We start from the raw sequence: 16,666 nt of genomic DNA, 5'->3' as shown, positions 1-16,666 counted from the left end.
AAGAAGGGGATGTTCAATTTTAAATTCGTAGGCCAAAGGATATTTTGTTTGGGAAATATTACTCGGATTGGTGTATGACCTCGGGGTCCATCTTGTGTTGAGCGGTTATTGGATCACACAGACGTCACAACGTGATTACTGCTATTACCCACCCAGCCCGCTGGACTGGGTACCACTCGCAATCTTATTTCTACCGCTGGTTGAGGCAACGCGATTGAGTCGTTAATTTAATATTTTAAGGTGGGTAGTCCAATGACAAATGAATGACAAAAAAAAACAATTGCTTGAATTTTCTATTCAGTCTTGTAGGTAACAGTTTTCGCGTAATCTGTGACTTTCAACAGACCGTCGGCTTACCTTGTGAGAGGTCTGCCTTTTGGATATTTTAATGAATGAAAAATCAGCTCTCGCTCATTCGCAACTCGTAATGACGTGTCTTCTAAAGTTTGAAATAAGAATCGAAACCTGAATACCCCACGAAACGTAATTGAACAATTACGTAAAGCAATTCCATGAAACATTAATTTAGGATCCGGAACATAAACATCTGAGCCGAATTTTAGGATCACAACGACATAAAACTGTGCCGTAAAAGCAACACACAAAGTTGGCTAAAAATTAATGGCAAAGAGGGAATACATAAAAACAGTGATATCCGATACAGGTCCGGTTTAGTCGTTATAATTTTATGTTTCGAACGTTTTACGATAGCGCGTCATTAAAAATATAAATGATTTAAGATTCCACTGTTGTTTTGACCGAAATTGAATTTAGATCGAGTCGTTAATTCTATTGGTTTTGTGTTTGTGTGAGTCGTAATGGCTTACGAGAAGATTTGACGATGCATTGCCAAAATAAAATGCCAAGAAATGTATGGCATGTTTCATGGAGTGTTTTCTGGCACTAGGTAGACAGCGAGAATATATCGAATGTATTTTTTTGTTATTTTTTATTGTCCTTGAAGGCTCACGGACTTACGGCCCACCTGGATAGTGAGTGGTTAACGTCACCCATGGACGTCAGCAATGCCAAGGGTTCGAGACAAGCTGCTGCCTACCAAGAAATGGCGCTATACAAGCTGAAATGTGCGGTTGAGGACTTAAATTAATAATTAAAAATTTTAATTGTTTCATTTTCACTTAACAATAATATCCGTCATGGTGAAGTCGATTCTGAATGTCATTTGAAAGTTTGTTATAATTGTTTTTATTAACTAACATTTTCTTTAATCTTTTGTCGTAACAAGTCTCGAATAGTTCAAACTTTTGCATTAAACCACACGCTCTCAAAGGTGAACTAAACAAAACAACATTTTCCGAGTTAACTCATACGAAAATGGTCTAAAATATTCTCCGTAATGTATTGGGGACTTTTGTAATTAATTACAAGTAACACCGAGGCTTGAAACTTGTACAATACAGCGTAGGGCAAGTTTCAAAGTTCCCAGTTTTGGTTAGTGACCGAATAATTGAACGTACCTTAGTTGTAACGATGTTATTGTAATAAAACAAACATACATGATGTTTTTGTTTTCAAACGAAATATCTCCAGGGCTCAGCTCGCTTCGATTTGATTCGTTTATTGATCATAAAACTTTAAGTAGTTCAATTTTATTTGTTATTGATGTGCGTTGTTTCTAATGAAACAAGTGCATGTTCCAAAAGATTTTACTGATTATTAAAGAAGATATTTTTAAGCTATTGCTTAGCTTTTATCGCGGGCTTTGAGCGCGGCGACCGAATCAAGAAATTCCGTAACAAAAATAAAACCTAACACCCCCACTCCGCCTACCATGTAGCTCGTGTTCAACACATTCACACGTTGCGCTTGTGTAGTATTTGTGAATAGAGCGCGGCGTGAAGTCGCACTGCATGCGCTTTATGAAAAGTCTACCCATCTCTCTCTCGCGCGGTCTAGCTTATGAATGTGAAGGGGACAATTAATGTTTTGCTTTTGCTATTGTTTATAAATATAGCGTGGTCTTATTTTATTATTGTTTTAATATTATAATTTAATATTATAATTGTATAAGTTGATAAAAATTGCTATGCAATAGCTTTACTGCGGCAGTCCCCGAGTGCCATACGTGTTTTTTTTTTTTATTATTGCTTAGATGGGCAGACGAGCTCACAGCCACCTGGTATTAAGTGGTTACTGAAGCCCATAGACATCTACAACGTAAATGCGCCACCCACCTTGTGATATAAGTTCTAAGGTCTCAAGTATAGTTACAACGGCTACCCCACTCTTCAAACCGAAACGCATTACTGTTTCACTGCAGAAAATAGGCAGGGTAGTGGTACCTACCCGTGCGGACTCACAAGAGGTCCTACCGCTAGTAAAATTAATGTATAATAACATACAGACTTGAAGATTGGATAAAACATCTCTCACTTAGGACGACTCAATTACTTACTCATCTCTCCCGGTCGATAGTGATGGCGAGCGGGCCTCACTATTACATCTCTGACCGGCCCTAACAATCTTATAACGCTGTGACTCTTCGCTGTACATTCGGCGTTCCCGACGCATCCGACCGTGGTGTGAAGGGTGCAGTGTGTAGCTGGCGACGAGGGGATCTTGAGCGGAATTATACCGTAGCCTGAAAGAAAAAAAAACATGGCTTAATAACACAGAACAGTGGACAGAAGATGTTATGTGTAATTGATTTTTTTTTTATTGCTTAGTTGGGTGGACGAGCTGACAGCCCACCTGTTGTTAACTGGTTACTGGGGCCCATAGACATCTACAACGTAAATGCGCCACCCACCTTGAGATATATAAGTTTTAAGTTCTCAGTATAGTTACAACGGTGCCCCGCCCTTCAAACCGAAACGCATTACCGCTTCACGACAGAAATAGGGAGGGTGGTGATACCGACCAGTGCGGACTCACAAGAGGTCCTACCACCAGTAATTACGCAAATTATAATTTTGCGGGTTTCATTTTTATTACACGATGTTATTTATTCCTTCACCGTGGAAGTCAATTGTGAACATTTGTTAAGTACGTACTTCATTAGAAAAATTGTTACCCGCCTGCGGGATTCGAACACCGTTGCTTCGCTAGATACGAAACACCGGACGTCTTGTCCTTTAGGCCACGACGACTCAAAATGGTGTTCATAAATTGCATGTTCTTTACATTCTATCGACATTATTAATGGCGTGACGGTTGTGTTGAAATAGTATGATTCCGCTAGTCAGTCTAACATATACCTAATGAAGCTATGTCCTTAGTAAGCATTTAAAAATTTTAGTAATATTATTCTAACAATTTATAAATCCTAAATTATAATTCAAATAGACTAAATTCGTATAATTAGAAACATTAGACACGCCGACATATAGTTAATGAGCTTTGCGTAACTCAAGTCTAGTTTTTCCAAAAACACATCAACGTGATAGGACTTTCGTCAAATTAATAGCATTCGTTAAGTAGTAATGTTCTGTGAGAGACGCGTCATGTTTCTGTTATTAATGAGGATAATTACGTATAATATTCTGACTCTAGCAGCGTACGGTGATAAATTTTTGGATCGTTTTCGTCTAGTGTCGTGTATGCTCGCGGCAACGATACGGAATATTAACCGGCCACATACGCCGGATAATTGTGCATACCGTGTATAAACCGGATAATTGTATAATACAAACCGTGTATAAACCGGATAATTGTATAATACAAACCGTGTGTAAGCCGGATAATTGCATAATCTATTGAAATTATGAACTGTCGATTGTTTTTTTTTTCACCCTAATCTATTTCCAGTAGCCTTGAGGGGTCATTTCGCTTCATCCTCTTTTACAGCCATAAACAAATCGACTTTGTGTAAAATCAATGCGTGTAATTATGATAATTTTCCACAGCTCATTCAACTTGACGTTTATTCACAGGTTTTATATCACTTATTATTAAATTTTAACGTTGTCTATTGAATTACGCCATTAGTTTTAGTATATTTAAATAGAATATGGCTTTGATAACTAATCTAAGATTGTTTTTCTTTGATATAATTCAACGCCCACTCACATAAACTTTGATATGAATCACTGAAATTATAATAGATCAAGGACTGACTTAAATTATGGATAAAATATTAATCATATTCCGATTTCAATAACACTAGTTTTAGAGCTCACAAGAGGTCCCTAACTTCTTTAGAAAGCAATAAATGAAACATTTGAATCCATTTAAAACTCGCCAAGACAAGACTTCAATACTCTCAATAAAAGAAGTTGGAATATCTCCAAATGGAAAAGGTAGAGTGGATTTTAGTGTCAAATCTTTAGACCGTACTTACTGACCGAAATTAAATATTTCAGTTCAATTAATTGATTAAAGTATATCATTTTATTATATCTTATAGATCAGAATATTCTAAAAATTCATATTATTTTACACAAACCACTATATTTTTCATATATTTTTTTTTTATTTTTTTTTTATTGCCTTTGTAGGCAGACGAGCATACGGCCCACCTGATGGTAAGTGGTCACCGTCGCTCATGGACGTCAGCAATGCCAGGGGCAGAGCCAAGCCGCTGCCTACCATATTATATTATATTTATAAATATTGAACCTCGAAATAATATCGAATCACACCTTGTTACGTTCAGCAAAAACCATATTTATACTATCGCACTATTCAAATCAAAATAGAAGGCCTGTACTAGAAAATATTATATATATATAAGTCTCGTCCTCCTTGCGTCGTATTTCTCACTGCTGAGGGTCATGACTACCCTTTTATAAGGGGGTTTTCATGGAAAGGTCATCACGGTGAGTTCCCAGGTCCTTCCGCTTCAGACTTTTAGGGGGTATTTAAATCCTCACGGTTACTAGTTACCGCCTCGAGATGCCAGGGTCGTTCAGAGATGTCGAGCTAGTTACCACCGCCCGATATTGTATATGTCAGAGACGGTCATTAGTTTGGTAGCTAAACGTAACGCAGCACGATTCCCGAGAGATGGCAGTACGATTGCGGTATTGCCGGAACTCGGCTAACTTCGTTCTACGACAGAGCCTAGCCAATGGAGGCGCGTATACGCCATCACACTTACCAACCAGTCTTCTTGAAGAGTTGTGCCTCCGTTCTAAGTACTGTCATTCGTTTTCGTTTGCTAACATGAAGAGAAGATTTCTAAATTGTTCTAAGACAACAAACGTGATTGGTGTACTCATTATTTCTCTTAGCTCGATCGCCCTATTCGCCAATACGATGTCTGACGATGGTGTTAATAATATGGTTTCTCCGACATATATATAAAATAATTTATTAAAATAAACCGAATTTAGTTTTACTTCTCAACATAAAAATACGTATGAGACGATTCAATTAATTTAAAGTCGGAGCTATAGATCCTGTCTTTTTTCCTCAAGCAAGCACTTAAATGAACCAGACACTATTAAAAGTTAAGAGTTATTATAACGTTCAAGTGTGAGTTAAGAAACGGAAAAATAATATTTTCTAGCAATTCAAATCGCGTACTATCGACTGAAAGGTGTTGCAGATAAAAAAAAAACAATCGAAATCTTATGAATATCTTCGTCTATTTCTAACGCGAAGTTGATACTCATTTAAAGGTTAAGTTATTTATATTGTAATGTTATTGCGATTCAGACTTCAAAATTAATAGCAGTATTCGCAGAGTCTGTAACTTACGTAACCAACTATTTAGTAGCATTATTTAAATAACTGGAAACAAATCACCCACGGTCATTCGGCCCCAAATTAGGATTTCCTAGGCTATCGATACCGGAGGCTGACATACATACTTATATACGTTTATATATATACATATCAGACAAAAGGCAATCCTGTTAGTCACACGAATGTTTGCCCAATATGGGAATCGAACCCACGACCCTCGGCGCAATAGTCAGTGCTAACGAATCAGTCTTAATAAGTCAGTATCACTACTATCTATGTAAGCCGATACAAAACCGAATGGCAAGAACTTGTTATCGGATTTGTTTATACAAGATCGCTTTTTGTGATTATCACAATAGTTACTACTGCCAAATCCATTTTTATTTCGTTAGTTTAGAAGGCAATAGAAGGCGAAAGACTTTTTAAGGATAAAAAATGTTAACACTTATACTAGCCGTACTCGCCCGCTTCGCTGGGCATTTAAAATCAACATTATTATTTATTGTCATTATTATTAGGGAGCCCAACACTCATATAAATATTAGCCTATCCATTAAGTACATGTATTTTCGACATGGATACCAAGTTTCAAGTCAATCGGATGCATGTAGTTCAGTAGTTATAACGGAACATCCGTAAAAACCACTGTAGATTTATAAATATTAGTATAGATTATCACTTATTGATTTTCTCGTCAAATTTTATAACGTAAATAAAATTTTACTATGAAATTATAATATCAAAACCAACATTTTTGAACTTCAGGTCGACGTACAAATAGTATTTTCACATTGCTACGATACTACGCCGTAGGGAACACGTGCTACGCTCACTACGTGGTGCTACGGACGAAGCGTACCTGTTCCGGCTCACTGCACTATCTAACGCTTTGTAGCATTTGAATAGAAATAAATTTGTTAAGGGAATACAAATTTATTTAGCATTTGACGTAAATTGTGAAATAATTTTAAATATAAAAAAGATGTGTGGTGTTGTGGGACACCGGATAGGAACGAAGCTCGAGGTATAAAGAAAATAATTATTCGGGTATACATTTTTGAAGTTATACTTCTTTAGGCGCGTTATGAAAAATTGATGAGAGTGAATGAATTTTACGATGCGCGCGCACCGTGACACAAAATTAACAGAATGAAGTTGCCCACTAAATCGCTCATTACAATACGACCGACGTAACTTCGCGAGTCTGAATATAGCCGCAGGTGAACTTTCCGAACCGTACCGAGAATTACCGAATTTATACGATGTCAAGAAAAGGGATGTCCAATATGCGTGTTTGAGGATGTTGTTTAATCGATTTTTTTTCAAATTGATTAAAATTTAAATAAAAAATAAATAAAAAATTTTAATAAAAATAAAGTATAGCTTCTTACTCGCGTACATAGGTACGCGCACCCTTTTTTAGTATAATTTTTTTATTGTTAAAATAAAACCTTTACAAAGTTATCAACTTTATTTTATTCATAATGATACATAAAAAATATATAATAATATACAAAGAAACAGCTATTATGAATAATAATAATAACCATCATCACGTAGACTATACATTAGACACTGTATAGCCATCATACTCCTCTTCCGTGCGTCGTATTCCTCAGTTCTGAGGGTCGTGACCTTTACGGAGCACTTTTGTTAGGACCATGTTCCTCCATTCACTTCTGTCCTCCGCGCAGTGGATAGCGACATTGATGCTGGATTCCAAAGTCGTCTTAATCTGATCGGACTATACATAAATAATGAAAATCTTACGTTACGGACGTTTTTTCCCGGTTAGGGTACCCCTCCGCATCGTCCCATAAGGAACTTCGTTCCAAAATTATAACAACGTTTTCGTGCAAATACTGACACTGTTTTCAAAAATAAAGAAAATACGAATAGCAAAGATTCCCCATATGAAAATGTATAGTTAAAAATTTTTTTTTTCACTGAATCCAATTCAAACTGAACCGAAGTTCAACCGTTCAACCGTGGGTAGTCGCTACTTAAGAGCCGTTACGCAATAGTCGCCGGTGAATCTGTAGACAAAGATTGTCACTTTCTTAAATTTAATGAGTTGCTCACGGACTCAGCCAATACGCTAATTCGAAACGCAGTGGAGATACTTAAGCCACTGCTAGTTGCTAGTTACTAATAGAAGCGTATGATATTATATCTATGATCGCCATGCTGTTGGCAAATCCCTTCCCTCCTGGGTGAGCCTTTGCTCGCCCACCTGTCCTGGTGAAACTGGAAATGCATCCATGCTACCAATAACCCTTCATTAAAAAAATTATAATCTATGTTTAGTTTAATACCATTTTACTGTGATCACCCACCATTAAATTGTGCATATCTTCCTTGAAGTAGTAGACTTTATATAATTAAGGCTTCGGCTTTATGCCTCAGACAGGATTCTTTTTTTTATTGCTTAGATGTGTGGACGAGCTCACAGCCCACCTGGTGTTAAGTGGTTACTGGAGCCCATAGACATCTACAACGTAAATGCGCCACACTCCTTGAGATATAGGTCTAAGGTCTCAGTATAGTCACAACGGCTGCCCCACCCTTCAAACCGAAACGCATTACTGCTTCACGGCAGAAATAGGCGGGGCAGTGGTACCTACCCGTGCGGACTCACAAGAGGTCCTACCACCAGTAATTACGCAAATTATAATTTTGCGGGTTTGATTTTTACTGCACGATGTTATTCCTTCACCGTGGAAGTCAATCGTGAACATTTGTTGAGTACGTATTTCATTAGAAAAATTGGTACCCGCCAGCGAGATTCGAACACCGGTGCATCGCTCGATACGAATGCACCGGACGTCTTATCCTTTAGGCCACGACGACTTCGACTTCGACGACGAATTCACACTTAATATCTTTGGAACGCAGTAACATTCGGTGGTTACGGGGGTTTACCCGCCTATTCAATAAAAAGAAGCACCGGTTTCAATATTGCCGTCTACAATGCCAGCAACTGTCAAGATGACTGGACGTAACGTATGAAAAGTCGGGTTTGAAATAAAAATAAATTTAAATTATTATTAGAATTCCATAAGCGTATAGAGTGGTGTATATGGCTATTAAATTGTAGGTTAATAAATCATTAACTTATTGTTTTATAAGTATTTACACTTGTCAACGCCTACTAAATTTTATTTATTTATTTATTACACTTCATGTAAAATTTACATTACCGGACTTAATACCTAAGGCATTCTCTACCAGTCATCCAAAGGTAGTACAGAGTGAATAGTGATAGGTGCAATGAAATTTATATTAAACAGGCTGACCCGGCAGACTTCGTAGTGCCTCAATCGCTAAATAAAAGACCTAAACTTTTGTATAAAATAAACTTAAAACAAACAAAAGGAATCCGTGCGACGGGGAACACATCAAAGGAAAAACAAAATTGTTATTTTCATTTTATTCCGAGCATTTTCATATTTATCTACCTTTTAAACCTATGGATTTCCACAAATAATTCAAATCGGTCCAGCCGTTCTCGAGTTTTAGCGAGACTAACGAACAGCAATTCATTTTTATATATAAGTACATAAATAGATTACAAATACGTACATACATACATATATACATACACACATACATACAATACATACATACATACATACATATAATAGTTTAAACAGTATTATAAGAAATATATTAATAAACTCAAAATTTTAATGATCAATGTGGAAAGTTTTATTTATGTTTACCTACACCATGACACTCGAATTAATCTCCTTGCCAAGCTAACTTGTTCGCAACATAAAAATTAAGAATAACCTCTATAAAGAAAATACAAGCTCAAGAACGATTTGAAAGTTTTATTCAAGAAATCCAATCATCCAACAACACTTAATTTCTATTCTTTTTCTCCCGCAAGTGTTTCGCGTAAGACGCAGCTACCTCGAACCCTGTGTAGTATATAAACTGAATTAAATTTTAGTGATTTAACAAGAGTATTCCAGAACACCGTTCAAATTGGAGTTTCATATCAATTATGAATCAATAAATAGTTTCATATTATTAAACAAATTCTTGAACGAAAATTTTTAAATGTATATTTTCTTTCCACACTGACAAAGACAGCCAATCTGCAAAATTCAGTATAAACTAACCTACTAGAGAGAAACAAGAAGAATTCTCATGCATACAATCTACATCTCGTTCCTGCAAAGCTAGCCGGATAGTCTAAAGCCTTCATCGTGGAACCTGCTATCAATTCGCGGATGACTGCGCAAGTAAAACGCTTCTGGAAATTGGTTTCCCTGTCGCATATGTCTTGCATAATCTTTACAGTCGTCTTAAATCATAATTAATATTTAGTTTGCGACTTTAAAGAAAAGTTATAATATATTTTTGTCGACATATTAGAACTCATGTCTCACATTTACGTTGTAGATGTAAATATATAGGGTCCGGTAATCACTTAACACTAGGTGTGCCGTGAGCTGGTCCACACATCGAGACAATAAAAAAAAAGATGTGTGGTGTCGTGGGACAACGGATAGGAACGAAGTTTCTTATTATAAAAATATTAATTTTAAGTTCTATTCGAGGTATAAAGAAAATAAAACTGGAGGTTTTGCAACAACTCTCGGTCATTCGGTTACGTGCGAACTTATTGTGGTACACTTCATTCACGGTTGTTTACATAAGAGTTAGTGTATTGCGCAAACGAACGCTCTGAGATCGTGATCAATGAATAATAAAAAAATATGTATTTTTTTTACGTTATTACAAAGTTAAGTCGAACACTGTGTGCATTACTAATATTAATCTTACGTTACGGACGTTTTTTCCCGGTTGGGGTACCTCTCCGCATCGTCCCATAAGGAACTTCGTTCCAATAAAAAAATTGCTAACATCTATGAAATACTATTAATCTTTTATTGCTTAACTGGGTGGACGGGGTCACCGACAACCTGGCGTTAAGTGGTAACCCGAGCTCATAGACATCACCAACCTAAAAATCGACCAACATCTTGAGACATGAGTTCTAAGTCTCAGTTTTTACAGTACAACGGCTGCCTCACCCTTCAAACCGAAACGCATTACAGCTTCACGTTAGAAATAGGCAGGGTGGTAATACCTACCCGTGTGGACTTACAAAACGCCCTACCACCAGTAAATTACTCTGAATCAAATACCGAAATTCAATGTTCAAAATTAAACCAACTGTATGAAGCCTATGTTATCAATTCACGGATCAGTGCCTGTGGAAAACGATCCTAGAACTTAATTCAACTACGAGCGTATGTCAATGTGCTCATTGACTTAAATCACTATTTGACTTGAGACGTATGTATAGCTCAGAATTATCATTGCAAACAGTAAGTATTCATGCTTTGAGGCGTAATTACTAAGAATTTGATTACAATAACACTTATTTGAGCCATTTCAAAGCCTCTTCGAAACTGGTTTACTTAGATAATTAGTTTATTCATAGACGGAATGCGGTTTATACAGTTTTACAGAGAGAAACAATTGAGAAGAGCAGAAGGCTACATTGAAATTGGATGAAAGGCTTGCTGAAAAATTAATATCAATAGATTCTGATTATAATTAAATTGGAAGTTTTTATAGCATTGACGATAAAACTGGTGCATTTGTATCGACTGATGGTTCGGTGCCGGTGCCCAAATCCCGCAGGCAGGTACCAAAATTTCTAATTTAATACGCACTTAATTAATGCTCACGAAGGACATCCATGATGAAAGAATAACATCTACACTAATATATAAATCTACAGTGGTTTTTTTGAGCGCCGTGAGCTCACCTGCTAGTTAAGGTTCCGCTGAAATAGCCTCTCAAGGCTATCAGCTTAGGTAGGAACCCAAAAAATTCGGATGTTCCGTTATAACTACTGAACCATGCATCCGATTGACTTGAAACTTGGTATCCATGTAGAAAATATATGTACTTAATGGATAGGCTAATATTTATATGAATGTTGGACTCCCTTATAATAATGACAATAAATAATAATGTTAATTTTAAATGCCCAGCGAAGCGGGCGAGTACGGCTAGTCGTTTAATAAAAAACAAACCCACGAAAATTGTGATTTGCATAATTACTATACAATTCAGCCGTAATATCGATGGGCTCCGTCAACCACTTAACATCTAGCAGGCCGTGAGTTCGTTTAATTGACTAAGCAATAAAAACGGACAAATTAATACTAGAACTGTTTAACTGCTTTGCAGATTACTTTGGTTTTTTTTAGGTTAAACATCTTAAGGTGTTATATCAATTGCTTGTACACTCATAAGTTTTCAAGCGATAGTCTTCAACCTTAAAATAGGTTAACCCATATGCCAATCTGCTTTATGTAACCTCTGAATTAGTCTTAACTTTACTGCAGTGTGGCTTGAACATTTTACCCTGAATTAAATTAGGGATTACAATGTTAATTCGTGTTAAATTAATTAAATAACAGAGCTTTAAATTATAAAATCTGGGACTCCAGATCGGATTTGTGAATAGTTTTAGTTAATTGTGATTTTATTTGTAATTAATTACTTAATACTGTTATTTGTGACCTAGTGTGGGCTTAAATTGATTAAAAGTAAACGAGAATGGGAAAATCTTTCGCCGAGCGGTGGTTGGCGCGACAGAGTGACTGACGGTCTAAATATTGTTATTACGTTTATGAAGTTTAAATTGAAAACGTCATTATGGCGATTCTGATTTTTGTCGGATTTATTCAATTTAATTATAATTAACTCTATATACTGTTTAACCACAAATAAGTTTAAAATAATTTTTTTGTCGCTAATGTCGAGAGGAAAGAGGTCGACCGAAGTAAACATGGATGGAGTAGGTGAATGACGATACGAGAAAGAGAGGAGTGAGTGTTGAGATGACCGCTGATATAAGAGAATGGAAGAGAAAAATTGGCTGTGCCGACCCCATCTAGTAGGATAAGGTGAAGAAAAAGAAGAAGATATATAATTTTTTTTTTTAATTACATGAACATTTGTATCGTTTGTTTTAAGTTATATGTTTTTGAAAAAGTCTACCGCTACCTTCTTAATTATTTTTACTAAGACACACAATAAAATCAATAAAAATTAGCCAGAAAAAAACGTGAAAAGACTCTTTATTTCGTAAAAAAATATTCCGAAAACAGGTAAAGCTATTTCAAAGAAGAGCCTCTGTAGACAATGTTCTCGTTAAAACTTCTATCAAAGAGCGAATAATATTTTGGCACAAAACATTTGTGTTTTTGAAGATATAATGTGAATTTTCTGAATAGAATTTAATTATCTTTAGTTAAATTGTTGTTAATAGCGTGGGTGTTGATTCTTTTGAACAATAAGAGGATTTATTACTACCAAGAAACTGTTTGATCTATTTTCCTCTCAGCTCTCGATTATTTGACTCTAACATTTTCGGGGATATTCAATTTAGACTGCCGGTAACGGTAAAATATATTTTATAATTCTTTACATCTTAATACAAAAATTTCATCAATCTGATCTATTTTTTCTGTGTGACTTGCGCAGGAACAAACAAACGTAAACATTTACATCTACAATGGATAATTAAAAAGATAACTAAATAAATTTCTTAAAATCAGTGATTTAAGTTCAGATCCTAGTTACGAATTTGGGCACTCGAAATAATTGAGGCCAACAGTAAGATTAAAACAAACATTTGACTCGGCAAAATTGTGAGTGTTAATTGGATTAAGACACTAAATGTTTCGATGATAGCACGTAATTTGGCACATAATCGCAAAACTGACCTCAATCGTTTGGCAAGTTTCGTACAAAATACATACATATGTCAAAGCAGCAACCGGATTGTATGAATAAGTCGAGTCGACAGAAAGTTTCCAACTCGAGATCAATATGGTTTGTAGGAATAGTTGGCAACGGACTGCTTCCAATTAAACTTTTCTGCTGGCCTGAATGAAACACGTATTCGCGCTATGAAACGTTATTATAGAGCTGAGTGGATTTATTATTTTCTCGTGTTGAGAGCATTAATTAGCGATATACTAAATACAAACTAAACTTGTGAAGAGTTTAAAGATATTTTTGAGAGCACCGGATTATTTCAGCGGACATCAACATTAATATCATCTTTTTTTTTTCCTATAATATAAGCTTTCCTATTAAGCCTTCAGAGACTATTTCAGCGTAACCTTAACTAGTAGGTGAGCTCACGGGGCTCAAACCTGGCGACGTTGCTAACACGAACCCTAGCAAGAGCCGTGCTTCGCAGAATCTACCACCGGATCAGAAACGCAACCCACTGAGAAGATCCGGCGAGAAACTCAGTGGGCTGTGTTTTTGGGTTAATTTACTCGTCGAGCCCTTCGTCGCAAGCGACGTCGGGTTCGACGAGAACAATGAGCGATGCTTGAGGTACCTAAAAGCACCGTTAGTGAATCGGGAGGATCCGAAGTGATGTCGTGCTTCAACTAATATATCGATTCACTGAAATGAAAACTGAAACAATCGGACTGAAGAATTTGAAGTCGTCGTGGCCTAAAGAATAAGACGTTACATACCAATGCACCGGGCATTCGTATGTAATTGGTAATGTATGTATCGGTGTTCCAATTCGCTGGCAGGTACCAATTTTTTCAACGAATTACGTACTTAACAAATGTTCACGATTGACTTCCACGGTGAAGGAATAACGTCGTGTAATAAAAATTAAACCCGCAAGATTATAATTTGCGTAATTACTGGTGGTATGACCCTCTTGTGAGTCCGCGCGGGTAGGTGCAGTAAAAAGCATACATTTTGTAAGTATTACTTATAATCTATTTTAGTAACTTAAAACATTACACGTTAATTATCTGACTCAATAAATTATTTTTTGAGTCTTCATAAGTCCTGCTACACAGGCTATTAACTAGCAGTCCTTATTATCATTTATGATTTCATTATTACAAACTCTAGTCGTAATCGAACTGGCTTGTTCCAATTTGTTTTAACTTGCGCAGCGATATGTTTGCGTGCTAAACAAAGTTTTTATTTATTTATTGCATAGATGTGTGGACAAGCTCACAGCCCACCTAGTGTTAAGTGGTTACTGGTAGACATCTACAATGTAAATGCGCCACCCATCTTGAGATATAAGCTCTAAGGTCTCAGTATAATTACAACGGCTGCCCCACCCTTCAAGCCGAAACGCATTACTGCTTCAAGGCAGAAATAGGCACGGCGATGGTACCTACCCGTGCGAACTCAAGAGGTCCTACCAACAGTGAATATCAGTGGACACCAGGTCATGTCAATTACATTGAGATATTTTTATAGATATAGTTCACAAGTATACTGAAGATTACTTTATTATGTTCCTCACGACATAGGGTTTCCTAAATTTGTAATATGTTTCTTGTACATTAAGGTTAATAAGAAACAATTACCGGTATCAAGTTTTACGACTTTTACCTAATTCGGAAATGTATTGAGTAATGTTTTCGAAGTCAAATAGTGAATATTTAAATAAATTAACAGCGCGAATCTACGACGCCTTCATTAGCAGTTGCAGCAAGGATACAAGGGCGACGTAATTGAGAGAGGACGGATACAATGCTGATTTGATTCTCCCTCTCTCGGGGATTATACACGCTCCTTTACGCGAATTGTAGTCTTGGCTTGTCACGTTATGGAGATTCTCTTCGGAATATCTTTTTCATCATAAAAATATAATACGAGGACTCAGGAATGTTGAAAACGTTTTTTTGTGGTTGCCGATCCAAGGGAAAAGTCGAAATTAGTATCTATATATTAATACGTGAAGCAAAAACTTTGTATACCTTTTTACGAAAATTGCGCGGACGGAGGAGTATGAAATTTTCCACACGTATAGAGAATATAGAGAAGAAGTGCACAATGCTATTTTTTTTTAAATTATGCCTTTTTAATACATAAAATTAATTAACAAAACATCACACACACTACCATGTATTTGACACACCCGCATATACTCTAACAATACACACATACTATTTGTTTACTGTCGAACTTTTGTTATTGCTTAGTCTGTGGTCAAATTGAGAATAGGTTACTTAATATTGTTTATCTTTAATTTTATTTGTATAGTGTAGTCTTGGCGAAATCTGTGGTTATATATTATGTGTCTTTGTCTCTTCGACAATAGAACCATAATAATGTTCAAACTTATAATTTCAATTAATTATATTCGAATTTCGACTACTGCGGGACCACTAGTTATATAAAAATTTGTTAAATATAATGATATTAAATTATATGTATATGTGTGTAAATATTTTTTTCCTTTTGATAATAATGATTGATGAATAAAGAATTCTGATAATAATATTTTTAATATTAGAAAATAATATTGGCAATCCGAATGCTCTTTAGTTGATTTTTCATTACAAAGGTAAAATAAATCTCCATATTTCGGAAAATAGTTTTAAGTTGCATTATATACAACTACGTGCAATATCATTACGTTTTATCGCAGCGAAATATCAGCAACAACTCGCAGAGCTTTTCGTATAAAAGCTTAATTCAAGCTGAATTCCAGTCGTTTGCAGCTGTTAGTTTAATTTTCAAACAGCATACACACTGGAAATTAGAAGGTTTATTTAAAAGCTCGATATATACATGCTTAGCGTTCATTTGTGTTAAACTTCCGTTTTCAAAAGCGCTAGCTGGTACTAATTAAGCTGTACACGCAAGTCTTAAATTTTCAATATCTTCCATTATTTGTGGAATATTTTGAAAATCTAAAGATCTGATTCTTGGTGACGAGAAAAAAACATATATTTTATTTATTGCTTAAATGGGTGAACGAGCTCACAGCCCACCTACTGTTAAGTGGTTACTGGAGCCCAAAGACCTCCACAACGTAAATGCGCCACCCACCTTGAGATATAAGTTCTAATGTCTCAAGTATAGTTACAACGGCTGCCCCACCCTTCAAGCCGAAACGCATTACTGCTTCACGGCAGAAATAGGCGGGGTCGTGGTACCTACCCGTGCGGACTCACGATAGTCCTACCACCAGTCATTT

The 16,666-nt window shown here is 36.1% G+C and overlaps 1 protein-coding gene across 1 annotated transcript in view; it reads right to left on the bottom strand.

Annotated features, from left to right (window-relative positions):
- LOC114253075 (C3 and PZP-like alpha-2-macroglobulin domain-containing protein 8) overlaps window positions 1-16,666 on the bottom strand; it is a 280,824-nt gene that overhangs the window by 109,156 nt on the left and 155,002 nt on the right. Inside the window, exon 4 of the mRNA XM_089728393.1 lies at window positions 2,417-2,602. Coding sequence (XP_089584519.1) covers window positions 2,417-2,602 — 186 coding nt within the window. The remainder of the gene's footprint in view (window positions 1-2,416; window positions 2,603-16,666) is intronic.

Source organism: Bombyx mandarina, chromosome 06 (assembly GCF_030267445.1).
Source record: "Bombyx mandarina strain Sakado chromosome 06, ASM3026744v2".
NCBI lineage: Eukaryota > Metazoa > Arthropoda > Insecta > Lepidoptera > Bombycidae > Bombyx > Bombyx mandarina.
Note: the sequence above shows the minus strand (reverse complement) of the source record. Positions and strands in the feature narration are given on the sequence as shown.